The sequence below is a fragment of the Psittacula echo genome (genome assembly GCF_963264785.1).
Source record: "Psittacula echo genome assembly, chromosome: 21".
NCBI lineage: Eukaryota > Metazoa > Chordata > Aves > Psittaciformes > Psittacidae > Psittacula > Psittacula echo.
Window position 1 is genome coordinate 6,575,556 of NC_137757.1, and position 19,665 is coordinate 6,595,220.

General features: G+C 40.4%; 1 protein-coding gene across 1 annotated transcript; it reads left to right on the top strand.

The window, feature by feature from the left end:
• Positions 1-2,957: 2,957 nt before the first annotated feature.
• On the top strand, positions 2,958-17,297 carry CLSPN (claspin; the record flags this gene model as incomplete). Its single annotated transcript, XM_080632503.1, has 25 exons — positions 2,958-3,272; positions 3,809-3,938; positions 4,454-4,911; positions 5,545-5,700; positions 6,054-6,143; positions 6,326-6,398; positions 6,920-7,028; positions 7,424-7,974; positions 8,718-8,909; positions 9,623-9,801; positions 10,316-10,518; positions 10,808-10,872; positions 11,326-11,531; positions 12,011-12,171; positions 12,275-12,501; positions 12,708-12,822; positions 13,536-13,617; positions 13,947-14,041; positions 14,608-14,772; positions 14,872-14,993; positions 15,211-15,338; positions 15,831-15,933; positions 16,558-16,640; positions 16,823-16,984; positions 17,184-17,297. The coding sequence occupies 25 exons, from the start codon at positions 2,958-2,960 to the stop codon at positions 17,295-17,297; spliced, it is 4,284 nt and encodes a 1,427-aa protein (XP_080488629.1).
• Positions 17,298-19,665: the final 2,368 nt, after the last annotated feature.

Sequence of the window (19,665 nt, forward strand, 5' to 3'; positions counted from 1 at the left end):
ACATCTATCCATCCATCCATCCATATATCCACCCACTGACCCATCCAAACTTCTTTTCCCCAGGAGCAGCCAGGAAGGCACTCAGCCCCTAGGTCACACCTCACCATGCCCACTGGTTCCGCTCCACCTCTTGTCAAAGAGGATCCCTCTGGTTACAGCCACCACCGGCAAACGCTGTCCTTCTAAAAAGCCAACATTTCAGGCCATAAGTAAAGGGGTTATCGACTTTTTCCCTTTTGAAGCAGCTACTTAAGCAAGCTGCTCCCTTGCACACCCCCTCAGGTTCTGTTTAGCCAACAAGTCTCAGCTGACTCACAAGAAGGTCAGAAGTCAAAACATTTGATAAATAATAAATGCCCAGTCCATTTTATTTGCCTTTTTTAACCTGCAGGGTTGGTATTTCCCAAGTTGAAGCATCAAAAAGCCTATTTTAAATGAAATGAAATCTGAGATTCTCATCATTGCCTGACAGCCATTGATGAATACTTAAGGGAAACACTGGTTTTACAAGACCAGTAACAAAACCCCATGATGTCTGGCACCATTTTCACAGTCACTCAGCATTTGTATAAAAAATATATATGTAGTGCTACGCAAAAAGTACTTAAAAAAATTAAACAAAGATGCAATCTCTACTTCATAAAATCTGCAATACAAAGACTTGGTCCTGTAACATGCCGAATATGGCAACTCAAACCTATATTTAAGGCATTATAAATTCAGAAAAATCAGCAAAGCAATTAACTTGATAGATATTACAGACATAATGAGGCATCCTTATTGCCCAAACAGTCAGAACCTTATTTCTATATGTTAATGAACCCTCATATTGAAAACAGCTCCATGTTTCCAGTGATAAGACCCAATTTGGTTACAACAGACCATAGTTATGACAGGCTAAGTCCAGATTTGCTTCTAAACATCTCACCTGCTACAAGTTGTGGAAGGAGTATGCTATTTACTGAAAAACAGATTCATAAATGAGCTTTTCAGATATGAGTCTTTTAATATGGTACTTTATCCAGTGCTAAAACCCCCCCCGAATTTAGTTTAAGCCTTCTTAATAGCAAACATTTATCAAAAGTCACCTATTCCAGGAGGCTGCCTCAATATAGCAGGTGTGAGTAACAGACCACAGGGTCAGAAATAACCTAAGAGCAGCTCATCTTTTCACCACCTTTTCTTGCCACCTGACTCTCAAAACTATTCCTAACACAGCTGTAATCTGTAATAAGATTACAGATTTTAGTAAATCCAATAAACTGTTTTCTAGGTTTGTGTTTTTTTAATGGCAGACTACCTAGAAAGACCCAAAATTCCAGGAATTTCTAGTACAATATCACCATCCTTTTTGCATCATTCATTACCAGTTAGAGAAGGGCATCAGGAAGCAAAGATCTGCAGAGTTACTGCTTCTATGGCAAGGAACACAGTGTTCTGCAGACAAAAAGGACAGATGGTCTTAAATATTGCCTGGATATGCTTTGTTTACATTTGTGCAACTCTGAAAGCTTCAAGGTTATTTATTCACAAAAGTGAATACATGTTTTAAACCAGGTAATTTCATTTGTTGCTAAAACTGAGGATTTTCTTTTTATTATCTAGTAGGTTAGAGACAGTATCTTAGTTCTATGGATTAATGGTGGGTTTGTAGAACCCCCATTACAAAATAGTGATTATTAAATTACTGTAGCTACAGGAAACCAGAACTGTTGTGATGTTTGCAGTGGGTTTCACAGACATTTGCTTTTTTCACTTCCTCCATTCTCAGACTTGTTGGCACTACACGAAGTATCGTAGCAGATCAGTCCATCTGCTCCTTATCCCCCACGAGCTGTGCCTTACACATACTTTTTTTCCTGGGCTTTGCCTTCAGTGACAGCAGATTGCTGCTGTGTGACTTGGAAGGAAAACACTGCTGTAGCAGTATGTTCTACAAATGGTGAATGCAATTATGAAAGAGCACCAGACATCTGTAACTCTAGTTCAGAACAAGGCCCCAAACACTCACCCCACCTCATTGTGTTTCCTCCAGTTGTCAGTGGTAGGAAATGGGTTGCAATCACCCTTTGAAGTTCCATATTCTAGGGAAGAAAAGAAGAGGTGACACTTCAGAGCTGCTTACACAAAACTAGCTTTGTGTCTTTCCATGACTTCCTGGGGCTCTGGAGAAGCATCTTGAGCATCAAGGTTGAGTTCCGACCTGCTATCCTTTCCCTTTTTGGCAGTATTTAGGCCTTATATACCGCAGGCTTGGTGGTGTTATGTGGTGGCACCACTTTACATGGATGAACAGGCTCAGGTGTAAGATTTCTCTCCGCTCAGACCCACCTGTACTCATCAATCCCAATTGCTCAGGGAAGGCTTTTGCACTCCCAGTAGCACATACCTGCAAGATGCCTAGACCAGGCCCATGACCTCCTAAGATGGCACAGCACCAGACACTGATGTTACCTCACACTGGCTCTAGAAACAAGGCCAGGCTGTCCTCACAAGAGCCCCGCTCTAGAACACGGCCTAAGCTCTACGGGGGCCCGCGGACCCTCAAGGCACCCACGCAGCCTAGTGCCACATCAGAAGGACTGGACATAGCTGCTATCATCCAGCAGGCCCCTAGGGCCCGAAGACACAGGCATGGACAGACCCAGCGCCGAGACCATCCTCAAGCAGCACCGCCGAGCGCTACCACCACAGCCTAGAACCCGCTCCCTCCTGACAGGAAGGAGGCCCCCTCCCAGGATGCACTTATATGGTGTGCGGGGTGGCCTGGAACTCGAGCAGTGATTGGGCCAGGCGGAGGGGGTGGGGCTACGCGTCAAAACTCCCAATAAAAGGGCGAGGGGGTGGGGCTTGCGGGGCATCCATTGGCTGTCTCTAGGGATAGGCGGGGTTGTGGCAGGGCGCGAAGGCTCGAAGCGGGTTCGTACGCGGTTGTGTGGCGGGAGCGAGTCGGGGCTATGGCGGCGGCGGGGGCTCCCGCTGAGGTGAGTTCTGTCCCGCCGCCTTGCATGAACTGGCTGTTGCTGCTGCTTGTGGTGGTGCTGGTGGTAGTAGTCGTAACAGCAGCTGTAGCAGTTTACAGCCTGCCTGCGGCTTTGGGGCTCTGCCGAGGGTGGTGTCACGGATGGATGGGTAGGGCAGCGGGAGATGCAGTGGCGGCAGTGGAGCCCCTCTTCTCTGGGCGGCACCGCACCCTCACGGGGCTCGCCGCTCTCTACAGCCTGCGCTTCCCTGCATCCCCGCCCGCTCGCCCTTCCGCCTTGCCGCCCGCGGTGCGTGCTGGGAGGGCCGTGCTCGCTCTATCCCCGCGGGCGCGGTGCATGCTGGGCGCTCCGGGGCTCTGCTCGGGACGGCCCGGGTGTTGGTATCCCTTGCCCCTGGGTGGGTGCCTATCCATAGTCCTTCCCGGGGCTTGGGAAGGGACATTCTACCTTAGGAGAAGCCGGTACATCAGGCTTGGGCACCCTGTGGCAGAGCCTTCTTGAAGAACCTGCACAGGTGTCTTGTGGTCCCTTTTTAATTGGTTCAGGTGAAATGCAGGAGTGAGAGAATGAAGTTTGCGTTGTAATGGTTTTAAATAATTAGTGCAGGTCAGCTGGTTTGTGGATTCTCTTTTCCCTGTGTGCAAGCTGGCCTGAAGTATTAATAAGTTGATGTTTATTGCAAATACCAAGTGATTCTTACAATATAACAGTAATGTATCTCTATAACTGTGTGAAAGGTGTTAGCCAAGGTTGTGGAATGAAGTTCAGCACCGAGTCATTGCTGTATAACATGACATAAGGAAAACCTGATTTTTGCTTTATAGTCTCCATTAGAAGATTTGAGTTCAGACTTGCAGAAACCCCTGGATAGTGACTCTGACAGCGGGCAGGGCAGCTGTGAAACAGCTTCTCCGGGTCACCTCAGCAAGGGGACAGCATCTCCTGATGATAGAGGTCTGTAGTACTTCCATGAATTGTGCCTGGTAGTTGTTACCTTCAATGATGTGTTTTCCAGTTTACAAATATCTTTTTAGGATGTTATTGTGGTTTAACCTCTAAGAACCCAAAATACCTCTTTCGTTGCTCAGAATGTGGGCAGAAGTCTGTAAATCTGTGACAATCTTTTCTGAGGTACAGAAAGGGAAATAGCAAACTGGATGTGGGTCTCCTAATTGCTTATTTCCCTTATTATTTGCTTAACCTGTGTAGTGACTGTTGGTTTTACTGGCATTTCAAGACAAGTCACTATCAGTGAAGGGTTTTCAGCTTTGTCCTTTTCTAAAGGTTAAAAACCTATAAACAATTTGGATCAATTATATCCTGCCCTACAGGGAGAAGGGGATTGTGAAAACTTGAATTCAAGCTGATTTGCTCACTGATGTGTAACTTTATGTTGAACTGGTTGTTAATTAACACAGGGCAGTTCCCTCCCTGTAGCATGCATCATTTCTTTTAATATATTTTATCAGATTCAGAGGAAGAGGTTTTTGTATGTAAAAAGTCAAAAAGCAAGAAGGTGCTTCAGGACAGTGAGAGTGAAGATGGAGAGGATGGTGGCTCTTTTGTGCAGAATGGAACTCCAGGCAAAGACAAGGAAAATGAGGAGGAAAAAGAAAACATTACAACCCAGAGGAACAAGAAACCCCATCGGATTCACCAAGGCCTGTTAGATAGTGATGACAGTGACACTGATGGCCGACTGCAGGCTGAAGGCCTTGAATCAAGCAGGAGGTCTGGCTTGTCCAAGAATGAGTTGGAAGAGGAGAGACCCCTAAAATCTGGGAAAAAGTACAGAAAACATAAACCACATAAAGGGGATTTTGAAGAAGAGACAGCAAAAAATGCCGTAGGAAAATCTAGAAGAAAAAAGGAGAGAAGAGCTGAGTCCATTAAAAAACTGAAAAAAGAGAAGCAGCCTAGCACAGAGGTGTGTATTTTGGCAGAAAATCTGAGAGATTTTCTCAACTAAGTTAAGTTTATTACTGCATTTGGTTATGTTTCAGTATTGCTGGTGTCCACATTACTACAGCAGGTGTGGTATACATGGCACACCACAGGGAGCATACCAGTTTAATCCACAAAGAAAGTGCAAACCCCAGCACTTGATAATTTAATGTCAGGCAGAAATTCTTGGAGTTCTTTGGGGGTTTGTGCTATGCATAAACTGCTTTGATTGGTATTTCAGGTTTCTCTCTGTTCCTGTGTTTCTGGAGGAAGCTTTGGACTACTTTCAAACTGGAATTCTGCTCTGAATAAACATCTAGTTGGGAGGTTGCATATTGTTGCTATTTATAAAATGCATATTTCAAGTGTTAATTTATTCTCTGAGCCATTTTGGTCTTCAGCCATTATTGAAGTTCCCTACTTACCATACACATAGGGAATACTGCTCCAGTAGTGAGTACGACTGGCTTGCATGGCACACGAGATGCTAGATTAAATGCGACATGTACTTTTTCTAATCTCTTTCATCAAGACCTTTTGAGAATCAAATTAATGTTAAAGAACTGAAAGGGATCTTCTGAAATTAATTATGTAAATACTTTATTCTTATGACAAGTGTGTAGATGGTGGCGAGAGATATCCTTTAAATGACAGTGGATGTCTTCTTGATGACAAGGAGCTCTTTGATAATGGCTTAGAAGAGGAAAATGAGGATGAAGAGTCAATAGAATCAATACGGGCAGCAGTGAAAAACAAAATGAAAAAGTGCAAGGTAACATTTGCTAGCAATACAAGATTATTGGTTATTAGTCTTGTACCTGAGCATGTGCTAAAACTTTTTGACAATGGTGGGCTTCTACTGGTGTGACAGAAGAGAGAATAGTCGTTTGCTTTTTGTCCTTTGTGATATGTTGTCCTGGAAAGTTATAAAGATAATGCTATAGCAGGAGCTTTGGAAATCTGCCGTAAGTGTTAATGTGGGTTTTGGTTTGATTTATGAGAATACTTGCTGGGTTTGCTGACCAGTGATGATTCAGTACAATTATTTCTTGCTTCTGACTTGTTTGCCTTTGGTAGTGCCTGTGTATCTAGACAACTAAGTCAGTCTCCTTTTATGTACTGTAGAACAAAGAACGGTTTCCTGAAGATGAAGGCTACAAACATGTATTTGATGATGAAGATGAGGAACCTGCAGAAAAAGAACCAAAAAGGAAGGTGAAGTATTCTTCTTTTTAAAGCTGTTCATTGTTGTAGTGACTCAAATGTGTTTTGTATGCACACTGCCCAATAGTTTTGTTGACTGGCTGGTTTTAATCTTGACTCCCTTCTCTTTGAAAGGGAAAAATAAACTTAGTCTCGTATTGTTTTCTGACTTCAGACGCTTTTCTTTCTTTAAGGAGCGGAAAGCAGCAAGGTTGAGTAAAGAAGCCATTAAGCAACTGCATAGTGAGACCCAACGACTTATTAGAGGTAAAACTTGTATGGAGAGGGGTATAAACTATTAAAAATGGGAGAAATTAAAAGAATTTACTTGAAAGGTTAGAACCTTCTTTCACCTAGCATGAACTATTTAGGGTTGAAGGGGGCAAGGACCCTATTTTTATTCAAGGGTCTGTTAAAGGTGTCTTTGTAACTAATGAAAAAATATTTGTGCAAACACTTGAGCCTGTCAATTTGGGTAAAGGTAGTGCAATACTTACAGCTGATAGGCATGCAGTAAAATTAAAACTGGTCTTGCCATCCTGATACCAACATCACAGTTAATTTGCTAATGAATCCATGGACATGTTGCATATTTGGTTTTTAAGGCTGTTGCTATTGGCACCCCTTCCCAAAGAGCAGTGTTCGCTGGATTCAAGTTTAAACTGTGCTGTTTGTGCCTACTAGATGTCTCTACTGCAAAATACTTGTAAAGCTTCTTTGAATTTCAGGGATATCAAATAAATGCATTGCATGATGTTTTAAATGTTCTTTCACCTCCTCTCTGGTAGAATCGTCGGTGTCTCTCCCGTATCACGTGCCTGAGGCCAAAAGCGTTCATGACTTCTTCAAGTGTAGACCTCGACCAGTATTTCAAGGAAATGCCATGGCATTACTGAAGTAAGTCCTTAAACCTTCCTCATACCTTTTCATAAATTTTGAGCCGAAGCATACTTCTGCATGCCATAGGTGTTGTACAGACTTACACACCTGGAAATTAGGAATATGTCACTGTTAACGTAAGGCAATGCTCCTCTCTTGATACAGTTGAGCTACTTAAGTAATCAGGGTGTAGCAGTAACTCCAGATGAAGTAACATGCTCATGTGAAGTTACTTTAATGCGGTTTAGACTAAGCCCCAACATCTTACTTGGAATATTTCTTCTTTTAAGTAATGTGTAGTAAAATACTTAAGCTACTATAGTCACTAAATCTCTTGGGGGATTTTGTACTGTGATAGTGTAACTAACCAATACAACCCATGGGTGATACATTTTTTTTTTTTTTTTTGTTAGGTCTGCTAAATACCAGCTATCCCTAAATGAAGAGCCTGCAGACAGTAAGAACTTCAGCACAGATTGCAGAGATGGACACATAGAAAGTGATCAATCAGCAGCTAATGAACCAGAAACAATTCATGGCAAAGATGTTGGTATTACTGTGAACAAGCCTCTTGCTGATGTAGAGAAGAATTTGACAGAAGACTGTGCTGAAAAACCCCAGCAGGACAGTGATGATTGTCAGACAGTTGGGACTGTAACAACTGATAATACAGAAGAACAGCACTCTGCCTTCATAAGCACTGATCGTCATGAACAAAAGGAGAATGAAATTCCTTTAGCAGTTGATGGAGCTGCCCTTGAGCAAAGAGGTGAAACAGCACCAGCTGTACAATGTGAAAAAAGCAATCAACAAGAGGAGCCTGGAGTGGTGGCACAGCCTGAAAAAGTGAGGAAGTCCAAGTTGGATAAACTTCGTGAACTGGGAATAGACCTGTCCATCAAGCCAAGAATCAACTCTGGCAATGAATCCTTTATAAACCTGGATGAGTCTGATTCAAGTAAAGGTATTGCTTTTATTGTTGCAGTTCTATCTCATCTGTCCAAGCAAGCAGAGTTAATCTGACTTTAACTAGGAAATCTGATTATTGTTTTTTCAGGCCTGATCTCTGTCCTGTTTTGGTGATAGGACAGTCAGACACGTTCACTTACTAGTGTGGATTCTTTGCTTAATGTTGGTATCCCTTTTCTTTCAGCTAATGTTTAAAAGGGAAGTTGTGAGTCTTTAATACTTGAAAGCTTGAAGGACTGCTCAGGGATAACTTTGATGAATGGCTTATTTCCATGTCTCCATCATGAATTATGTTGGCACTTAAAGCATGTGGGAGCATATTTTCAAATGGATTCAAAATGGAACATGTGGTAATTATCTGGAAAGAAAAACTGGCCTGTGTTCCAGAGTGTTTACTACCGACTTTTTCAGCCATCAGTCTGGTTTTAGATACTTGTGTTAACAGAAATTTAGAACTGGAAGTGAATTGGTCTTATGGATAAACCATGGTTAATGGTAAGGTAATTTAATATTAGCTAATAGCAATTAAGTACAGGTTACAGCAAAAATATTCTGTAGTGGTTTAGTAGTCAAATAGAATGGGTTTGCAGATATTACTAAAGAATTGAAGTTTTTAACCAACTTCCTTTGGGAGGGGAAGAAATCTCGAGGCCTACTCTTGATACATTAATACTCAGTGCTTTTAAATGCTATAAAATGAATTGAATTTGCATTTTAAAGTTTAATATGTATTTAAAGAATTGGAAGCCTTGAAAGCACGTTTCTTGAAGCACACTCTTCAGATGTCAAAATCCAAAGTTGAACGGACCATAAACATGAACATTATCCGTAAGGAGACTACGTCTGAAGGAAAGGAGGAACTAAAGGCAGATGTGGTCCCAGCAGTGTTAGCTGCAGAGAGCTTGGATGAAACAGTCCACACCAAGCCAGGTTGGTGAGGGAGAAGTGATGATGATTGAATTGGCAAACTGTCTTACACACACACACACACACTTATTTCTCCCTTTTCCAGTGCTGCCCTATGACATACAAGTGAACAGATCTTCATCTGTGAAATTAGGGTGTTCCCTCTCCATTTTAAAAATGAATCTTGAATAGACCTCTTAATTAACTGACTGAATCAGTGCTCAGACTTCTGAACTAGTATCATTTATTAGATCTCATACTTATTTCTATAGTGCAGTTTCTAATAGAATTGTGTGTGTTTGCAAACAGAATCTGCATGTGACTCTTGCATAGTATCAATTCAAATAAGTAGATTCTTTGGCTGGGTTTATGAGCACGTGCTATTTTTAGCTGCTCTTATTTCCTGTGCTGTAGCACATCTGCCCCTGGCAACTGGATGCTCTTGTTCCCAAAAGAGGCAGTGGAGAGTAGGATTCTATTCTCAGTGTGCTGCACTAGTGGAATTTAGGGATAATGAGGAATCTTGATAATTCATGAGGTTGTGTTGTCTCTAAATTGAGCTCATTGAAGCTGCTCCAGCTCTTACAGCTGCCAGATCAATTCATAAAAACATTTAAACCCAAGTAACTTTTCCCTTTTTATGCATGTAGTTACACTTGATTTGGATGCCGGAAGGCCGTGAGGTTAAGCATTCACCGTTGTACATCTAATGGGTTCATTTATTCACTTCTGTCCAGGTGAAAAGCTCCAGGCACTGAAGGCTAAACTCCAGGAGGCCATGAAACTCCGCAGGACTGAGGAACGCCAGAAACGACAGGCGTTGTTTAAACTGGATAATGAGGAGATGTTGGAGGAAGAGGAAGAAGAGGAGGAAGAGATGACAGATGAGTCTGAAGAGGAAGAAGGCGATCATGAGGTCTGTAGGCAACATTTTTACAGAACATATGGTTTCTTGATTCTGCTGCCTCCCTCCAATGAAATGAGACTTTTTTAAGTTACTAACAGGGGAAATTGCCAAGAGTTTTTCCTAGAAGCTGAAAAATTGCTGTCGTTGGCATGTTCAGGGCTTAGATTGCCTAAAACTGAATTTATTCATATTTTCTTTTCATATTTATTTGCTTAAACAGTACCAAAACCAAATATAAGTGCATAAAAGATTCTTTCTCTTATATATCCTTGGCTCATTGCTAGCAGGGGATGATCTGAGGTCACCTGCCCAATCTGGCGTAGCATTTACCTCCTGAAAAAGGATCAGAATAGCTTGGCTGTTTCAAGTACCTCTGTGTCAGTTGTCTGAGTGGAATAGGTCCATGTAAGAGCTGTGAATGTCACTCAGCTTCATCCTCTGTGTGCTAAAATGCTTTCTTGAAAAGAATGCAAGGAAACCGACAGATCAAAAAACCTCTGCTGTGTTCGGGGATGTTTTTTAGAATGTGGAATTTCTGCTTGGTGAAGCAGAGGAGGATAATGAAGATACAGAAGAGAAACATGTTGAAGACTGTGATAAAGAAACTGACAAAGAATCAATTGATGGTGAAAAGGTGGAGAAATCTGTGCACTGTGATTCTGCTCTCAAACCACCTTCAACAGAGTCTACATTGATGCTTTTTAAGGACACCTCCTCAAAAATGGGGTAAATAAACCAGGCTTTAAAAATGCTGCCTGAGCAATTTAAAATTTACAGTGAAAATACACAGATATTCTTAAAGTACTTTTTATTAGGTGTTTTCTGGTTTGTTCCAGTAGTTATATGCGCATTCATATTTGCTTTAAAAAACTTAATGACTGTAACTTGTTCAGTGGAATAATTGAGCCACACTAGATGTATTTGTGTGCTACCTTGTTTTTTGCAATTAGGTTTGACAGACAATCATGTTCATCTTGTATATACTGACAAATCCATTTTATTTAATGAATTGCAGGTATTCTCTTCCTGATGAGAAACTTGAAATGGAAGAAGCTGCAGACAAAGGACCTACCAAGTTAGGTAAAGTAGAACTATTTTGGTAACTAGCACTGTTTTCTTTCACATGGCATACACAGAAGCTTCTTTTTGACATGGTATTTGATGTCTTTGTTATTTCATCACCTGTATGATTATACAGGATGATTATAAAAGTTTAGACTGGCAAAAAAATGGGAGGGCTTGAAAAAACTAGAGGAGAATAAAGTTCAGAATAATACTGGAAAACGTAGAAACAGTCAGGAATGAATAGGATGAAATTCAGTAAAAAGTGTAATATGCATTCTTTGAAGGAAAAATCCAACATGAGCATGGCAGGGGGGTTGGAACTAGATGATCTCTAGGTCCTTTCCAACCCTAAGGATTCTATGATTCTATAAAAGTGAACTTCTAGCAAGGTGTCAGTGTGGCAAAATAGTATCTTGAAGTTTTACTGGATCACAAAAGTTAAGCGCTGTATTAATACTTTTTTTCCAGAGGATGATGATTCCTTTTCCCTACCAACACTAGCAAAAGAGAATAGCCATAACAGCAGCTTTGAGTTGATTGGCTCCATGATTCCATCATATCAGCCCTGTAACAAGCAGGCATCACGTGGAGGGAACTTCTTATCTGCAGCAGGAGGTTTCAGGTCGCCTTCCCCAGGTTTTTTCAAAACAAGCTTTATCAGCTCTGCTTCCAAGGTAAGCTTCTGAGGCCTATTCCTATCATATATTTACTCAATGGGTAGTGAATAAATGTATTTTATTGTGCCTGTCGGATCTATCAAAGAAAATAATACCAGAAGGCAGCATCTAGCCAAATACTTTTATGTGTGAATAAGGTTTCAGGAAAGCAAACTGTCCCTGGACTTTAAAATATCTCTGCACTGAAAAGGATAAAAATGACAATTATAGAAACTTATATTCTAAAACATCATAGGAAAGATGCTGTTAATCTGGTTTTTATATCTAAAATATGTACATTGTAAATACTTTTTAAGCATATTTACATGGACTACACAACAGTGAACTCCTATGATTTATCAGAGCAGTCTGGACATACCTGATTCCTGCCTGGTGTTAATCCTTTAAAATAGTTTAAATGTTTTATCCCATTTTTGCTTTTGAATTCTAGGCTTGCAAGACAAATTACTTGTATATTTGTATATTCCTTTGACTAGAGCTCAGGAAAGACGTCTGAGCCTTCTCTTCCCATAGAAGATTCCCAGGATCTGTATAATGCCTCTCCTGAGCCAAAAAGTTTATTTCCAGGGGCTGGGGAGTCACAGTTCCAGTTTTCTCTTGAAGATGACACTCAGAGCCAGCTGCTTGATGCAGATGGGTAAGTAATAGCTGTGTAAAGCATGGCGTTTTGTGCCCTTTAACATATAACATAGAAATAAGACATACAGACCAGCAGGATCTAACTACAGCCTTTCTTTCAGGTTTTTGAATGTTGGACAACACAGGAATAAATACCAGTCCTCCAAGCATCAGCTGCCTCTGGCTAGTATGGATGAGAATGCGATGGATGCCAATATGGATGAGTTACTGGATTTGTGTTCTGGGAAGTTTAGCAGTCAAGCTGAACACGTGCCAAATACCAGCAGCAACAAAAAGCAGAACATGGAGGAATTGCTCAATCTTTGTTCAGGAAAATTCGTGTCTCAGAGTATGTCTTGAATTCTGTTTTCAGCTTTGCTGATTACTTGATTTACGAGCTTTATGATAAGGAACTAAGGCCGAATGCGAAACTTCTGAGAGCATTAACAATCACTCCCCTTTGTGGGACCATGCTGTTATTTCTAGGATGCTCTCTGATATTGAGGAGTAGAACTATACCTGTCTGATAAGTTGCCATCTTATTAATTTTTGTAGCAGGTTCCCCAACATGGGCATCATCAGTATCTTCCAAGGCAGAAAAAGACAGTGACATAGAAGATCCAATGGCAGAAGCTCTAGCACTTTGTTCAGGCTCCTTTCCCACAGACAGGTTAGCATTGTTCTTCCTAAAATCTACAAAAGCTTGTAGTGGTACTTGCCGCATTTCACTCTTAATGTGTTTTCATGTTCAACTTTGAAGTGCTGTAAGCAACAGTGTGGTCTGTCTTGGAGGTGAAGGGGAGGAATAGTGCAAATTGCTTGACAATCACTCTCTAAATTGGCAGCATGTACCATTTCCCACAGCTACTGTGAAGGGAAATTCTGCTTTGTCTTTCAGTGATAGTAAGAAGTATTGAATAACTTCCCTCAAACTGAGAAAACATTGTTAGAAAGTAGGACTTTTGGATTCTGTTCTGGGCTGTTGCCAAGCTGCTGAAACCATAACCAAATCTAAGTTGGATACTTGCGGGTTTTTTTCCACTGATAAACTAGAAAGGCGTATGGCTGCCTAACAAAAGAATAATGAGGCTTAACAAATGGGAATGCTAGAGGAATGGAAGAGGAATTTTAGACGGGGACGAACTCAGAAATTAGTACTTGTCCCATGGTTTCTGCAACTGAAGACCTGAGGTCTTAGAACATCAGTTCTAGTGGGGATTTGGGGCACTTAAAGCTTAATGCTGTTGAGAGACTGTAGCTCTTTGAGCACTCGCAGGTAGTGCAGCTGTTGGCAGCAGTTGAAACTTTGCCTTGAATGATTGCAAAAGCCATCATTGGAGGTGAAATTAAAATGTGTATTTTTTTCATTTACTTTTCCCTTAGGGAAGAGGAAGATGAAGAAGAGCAAGAAGAACTCGGTGGCTTTCGGCTTTTAACAGATGACAATGTGTTTGAAAGTGAAGAGGTATGCACTGATGGAGCAAGGCAAGCTGCTGCAGCATTCTGCCTAAGAGAATTCCATTTATCTCCTTAGTTTTTTAATTATAACCATCAACACAAAGTATTGATACTTCCATATCAAGCAGCTGAGGGTATTTTAAGAGTAATGTTTGGATCATTTTAAAAGTCTTCTTAATATTATGGTATAATGGATGAAGCATTGTAGCATAGCAAATCCCCTCAAAAATCTCTGCTGGTTTAGTCTGTGTTATTGATTGAAGAGCAAAAGAAGCTGGCGTTACAAAGCAGTCCACTTTCAGAAATCTATCAGTTCCTGAAAACTCTCTTTGACAGGATGAAAAAAGTGGAGACAGTGATGGTGAAGCAGCAGAAACAAGTGATGAAGAAGAACAATTGCTGAGACATAGACGAAGCTTGAAGAAAAAACTGTAAATAAATCTTTTGGTATCTTAATTGCCAGACAGAATAGAATATTAATAGAACTAGGAATTTAGGCTGTAATTGCTCCATCTCAGCATTAGTAGCTAATGATTGTGTTGTCTGTGGCTGCTTTTTTTGCTTTGGTGCTGTTGCATTGAATGAGTTTAACTCTATTGCAGGTGGGTTGTAGAGGATTTCCATTCTAATTTTCGTTATAGATGGAAATCAAAAGAAAACAGTGAAAGCAGTGCATCATATTTATTTTTTTTTGTCCCAAAAAAGGGATGCAAGAGTATTGCTGTCATTCCTCATATTTTAAGATATTTATTTGTTCTAGTAAGTAAAACATCTAGTTGGCAGTTATTGCCATCCCATTTGGTTAGGCAACTGGCAAGGAATGTGGTGATGATAACTTGGAGTGCTGCATGTTGGCAGGCTGTGCATATTAGATGTTCAAGAACTAATTTTTCTCATTTAGGATATGTTTGGTTTATGTCAGAAGATAAATCTTGCTTTTAGAAGGTTTGTGTGATGACTGTTGATCTACTGAACTGGACTCAATGTTCTTTTATAGAAGACTGCAGGAATTCATGGAAGATGAGGCAGAGCTGTCGGGGAGTGATGTGGGAAGTGAGGATGAATATGATGGTGAAGACCTCAATGAATATGAAGAAGAGGTTATTGATGAGGAACTCCCTAATGAAGAAGAATTAGAAAACCAAGTACAGAAATTACACATGTCAGTGACAGTATTAGCATATATTTTTGTGTGGAGTCATGGATGGCTCTCGGATTATCATCTGGATTAACCTCTCCTCCCTTTCTCTGGTGTTGACAGGAAGGCAGTACTAGATGATGACAAGCGCCAGTTACGCCTGTACCAGGAGAGATACCTCATTGATGGTGACCTGCATAGCGATGGCCCTGGCAGGATGAGGAGATTCCGATGGAAAAACATAGGTGCCTTTCTAATCCATATTTAATAGATGGGGGAGAAAGATTGGGAAGAGTGTGTGTGTAGATGAAATAGCTCTCAGTAGTCCTCCGGAAGTAAATAAGGTCTTTCAGAAATGAACTAAGGGGATGATGTCTGGTTTTGGTTTTTCTTTTTTTGTGTTTTTATGTATTTTATGCCTGTTTTAAAATTAATGGGTTTGGGTTTTTTTTCTTTGTCCAGATTATGCTTCACAGATTGACTTGTTCCAGAGGGACTCAGATAATGATGATGAAAATGAACAATTTGATGACACAGAAGTGAAATGGAGGAAAGAGCGATTTGAACGAGAGCAGTGGCTTCGTGAGCAGGTATTAGTTACCTTCAAGAAAGGCATCTTGCTTAGTGTTTATACCATAGCTAGATGTGAAATTGCTAGCTCCTCAAGTTTAAACTCCAGAAACAATACTGTTCCTAAATGTATCTTTGAATTCATCGTGGATTCTACTCTTCTGCAAGTATTGTACAAAGAGAAATGAATTCAGAAGGGAGAGGCCAAACAAATATGCTCTGAAACAAGTCAGCTTCAAAGCTGGACTAAATCTGCTCTCTGCCTCTTCAAGTTTTGGAGGTTTCAGTATTAGGTCAGATTCATCAGCTGAATGTGATGCTACAGTTTTGTTGTTCACGAATAGACTGAGATGATAAAGTGTCTAAGAAATTGCAATACATTCTTACAGTACAAAGTAAGTAAAAATGAGTATATATAATGAGAAGATTTGGTCTACTTTAAATACCAAATGAAATGTTTGTTCTTAAGATGAACTTTTACAACTTTACAAGGTGTTTTCTGTCTGCTACAGAAGGAAAAATATAAAGAGCAGGAGGAAGAGGAAGAAATAGGTGAAGACAGCCAATTCATGAAGCTAGCAAAAAAAGTTACTGCTAAGTCCCTACAGAAGAAAGGTAAGCTTACTTTTTATTGAAGTGACAATCAAACAAGAGAAAAAGTTCAACTTTTGGTCAGCACTTGTGGTCTCCAGGGATCAGAAAACTTGTGTCTGGTTTTCTTATACCAGTCCAAGCTCAAATCTTCCAGAACTAGAAAAGCTGAAGGCATAAAAGTATTGAAAATATGCAGCTGCAAGGTGGGTGATAATTGTATGCATTTACATCATAAAACATTATATTTCTTCTTGAAACAAATGTTGTAGAATGGAAATACATCTCTGTTTAGTCTTCCCTTGCTTGCCTTTAAGTTGCAGAGAAGTGGACTGCTAGTGACATACAGCCTAGCAGTTTCTCCAAATACCTGTGACTTAAGGAAACACTGTGTAATGCAGTGAAGGCAAATTTAAGTTTTCCTTGGTCGTGGCAAAAACATGACTCGAGAAAAGCTGTTTCCAGACCAAATTTTCCCTTCTGACTGATAGAACTAATTGCCAGTCATCTGTTGTATGGCTCATAGTAAAATTTGATGTAAATTCCCACACACACTTACTGTCTGTTGTCAATTTTTCAGTTTGATATAAAACTACAGCCTTTCAAATGAAGTTCAGAGTGTAACATTTTCCTCTCTGTCTCTCTTAGCAAGCCCAGCAGTAGTGGCACAAGACACAACACTGTTACCCAGGAACCCCTTTGAAGCATTCAGACCAGCCAGTGATGTCCAGGTTGGTGATGGTTCTGCAGAATGGTATTTCCAAACCACATCTGTAGAACACAGCAGTCAGCTGCCCCGAGGTTCTGGTCATTCCTGGTTTGCATAGTAGGGAGTAGGTTTTCTATTAAGAGTAGCCTACTAGTAACTTTTGCTCATGTGAGTGGTTTAACACAGCATTTCTTTGTTCTTCAGATAAAAAGCGGGTCTCTCTTGAACAGACCTAAAGCTGTCCTTCAGAAACTAGCAGCAATGTCAGATCTTAATCCAAACACACCTCGAAATTCAAGGAATTTTGTCTTTCATACGCTTTCCCCAGACAAGAGTGAAGAGGCAAAGGAGAAATCCAGACTTCAGGTAAAGATTGGTGTGGAATGTGCTGCCAGTTGTGTAGATCATCTGAACGTACAGGCACAAAGCACTTGCCAAGCAGTTAAGAGCATTGCTGTTTTAAATATTCTGATTTCCTAGTGTGTGCTTTCATACCAAATGATTCTCTCATAATTCAGAATTTAAACTTTGAGGATTTTATATATTCTAATCTATCTTATTGCAGGTGAAGAAAAGGGGTCCTTCTGCAGTAATAACACCTCTGGCCAAACGGTCTAAGGTGGACAGCACAGAGGAAACAAGTCAAAGCCGAAGCATATTCCAATACTTGGAGAGCTGAGTATTCCTGTTTAGGGCCAGAGGTTGTATCTGGTCTCTTTGCCAGCTGTGGTTTGTTTTGCCAATCTGCCAGCAGCTGTCAGGAAGGTAAACAAGTTGCTGTATGCTCTTGAGCTGTCACTTAGTTCACAAATTCCAGTTATTTCCGGGGAATGGTCTTGTTTATTCCCTTTTTTCTCAGTTCTCTGTGGCCAATGAGAGCACAAAATCCGTGCTTGGCTTGGAGTGAAATGCTGACTTGGTCTTTCCCAAGCATTAAGGAAACTTTTACACTACTTTTACTGTCCTCACAATCTCACACTTTTCAGTGGTATCAGTTCCATCTGAAAATACCATTTGCATGGCAGGTATGATGCAGAAATGCTGCTGTTTGCTTAAAGCACAGATGAAGGAGGTATTTCTGCAATTTGGGGTAAGAAAAAGCAGTGTTAACTGTGGCAGGACATATGTTGTTTACACGCACAGTATGAAGCTGCCTATGGCTTCCTCCAGTGTCTTATTTTCTCTAATGCTAAGCATGTGTTAGCTTGATGTTTTAAGAAGCACTAATTTATATTTGAAATGTATACTTTTAAAAAAGGTCCCAGTCTTTTATGAGGCAGTTTAATAATGAATTCTTTCCAAGTTTTTATTCCTGTTTATATTCATACATGTGTGTATGTGTGCGAAGAGGGAAGAATGTGAATAATGTGGGAGAGGAAAAGGAGGTATGTCGGGGGGAGGTATTTTCTTTGTGGGGGGAGCTGGTTGGTTTGTTTTGCCCAACTGAAGGCTCTTAAATCATCCATTCCTGCTGCACTCATCCAAGAGAAATCATCCATTTCCGGACAGCTAGTAGTGAATGGCCTTCTCTTGAATGAGGAAATTAGATAAGGACCCTTCCACAGCTATTCTAAAGAAGAAAGAAACCCAAGACAGAATATAAAGCATTTCTGACCTTTCTGGTTACATATTGAATGTGTTAAAGTAGGGACCAGATAATAGTAGTAGTCCTCTCTGTAAGACATCTTTAGGACTTGATGTCACAAACTGAGGTTGGTGACTGTTGGATAAGTATCCTGAACTGTAAATTTTGTACCATCATACACTTGGTGTGCTTCATGTAAAATATCTTACTGTATATTATGTTTATAAAGAATTATGGTACAAATCAGAGTGCAACTTTACAATAAAACCTGGTTTTAATTTTGATTGAGGCAGTTGGAATTAATTTACAGGATTTCACTTGATTGTATGTATGAGGCTTTCTTCCCCCAAATTGTTTGTCTATCTCTGTCTCTTCTAGGCTTTTGGGGGCTTTTTTTTCTTCATTGCTGCTTTTCTTTTGTAGCCACAACTAAGTCCTTCTCTAGGAACAGCTGCACCAATATTGGAATACAACAAAAACACATCCCTGCCATGTTTATTGGAGGGTCAATTCTCAATTCCTTCCTAGTATGCAAGCCACTTAAGTTTACATAAAATTCTTCGCCTTAAGAATGTTTCTTTTAACTGCTTCAGTAGTTTTGGTTTTGTTAATTCCTAGACAGAGCTTCCTTTATCATTGGCTTGCGGTTTCTTTCAGTTCCTTCTAGCAGTTCTAATAATTAGTGTAACCTGGATTTGGGGGGGGAAGGTTTAGGGAAGAGAATGAAGGAGGAAAGGTCATTTATTAGATGTTTCTTGAAGAACACCATAACTGGTAGAAGGTATCTGAATATCCAGTTATTTCTCTATCATGATGTTTGCACTGGTTTGTAAGTTATGCTAATTTAGCACAGATTTATTGGGCAGTAACATTTGAAGCTGCAATTCAGCATCTCTTAATTTTGTTAGTAATACCTGCCACTAGAGAGCAGCAAGAGAATGCTCTTCCTCAAGCAAAAGGGGAAGGAAGAGTGAGTAAAGCTTAAGCTATACCCTTGACTGAAGGGGAAATACTTACAAGTTTTCCGTGCTCTATGGCATTGCAAAGGATTAAATTTATATAGACTTGTAATTGCTGCATTTTGCAGTATAAAATAGTATGTGATGAGTACCTTTAGAAGGTTGGCTTTGTCCAAGTGGTCTTGTTGCCCTCTCCTCAGCAAAGGCTAGCACAGTGATGGTATTTGTTTTGCTTTCCCTTTAGAATTTTCCCTTCAAAATGTGTTTTGTTTCAGAACCAATAGCAGAAAAATAGTGTTGGGCTTGAAGAGCTTATAAATAGAAATAAATAGAATGAGAAGATTTTTGGGTACTGCTCAGAGTAGATGTTTCTTCCACAACAGCCTTTTGGTGGTTTGGGGTTTGTGAAATGCTGGTAAGCACTGCATTGCACACCAGAAATTACTTGCATGGGAGTATATTCCATGCTGTGTTCCAGTGGTAGGAAGCCAGGGGCAGGGTCT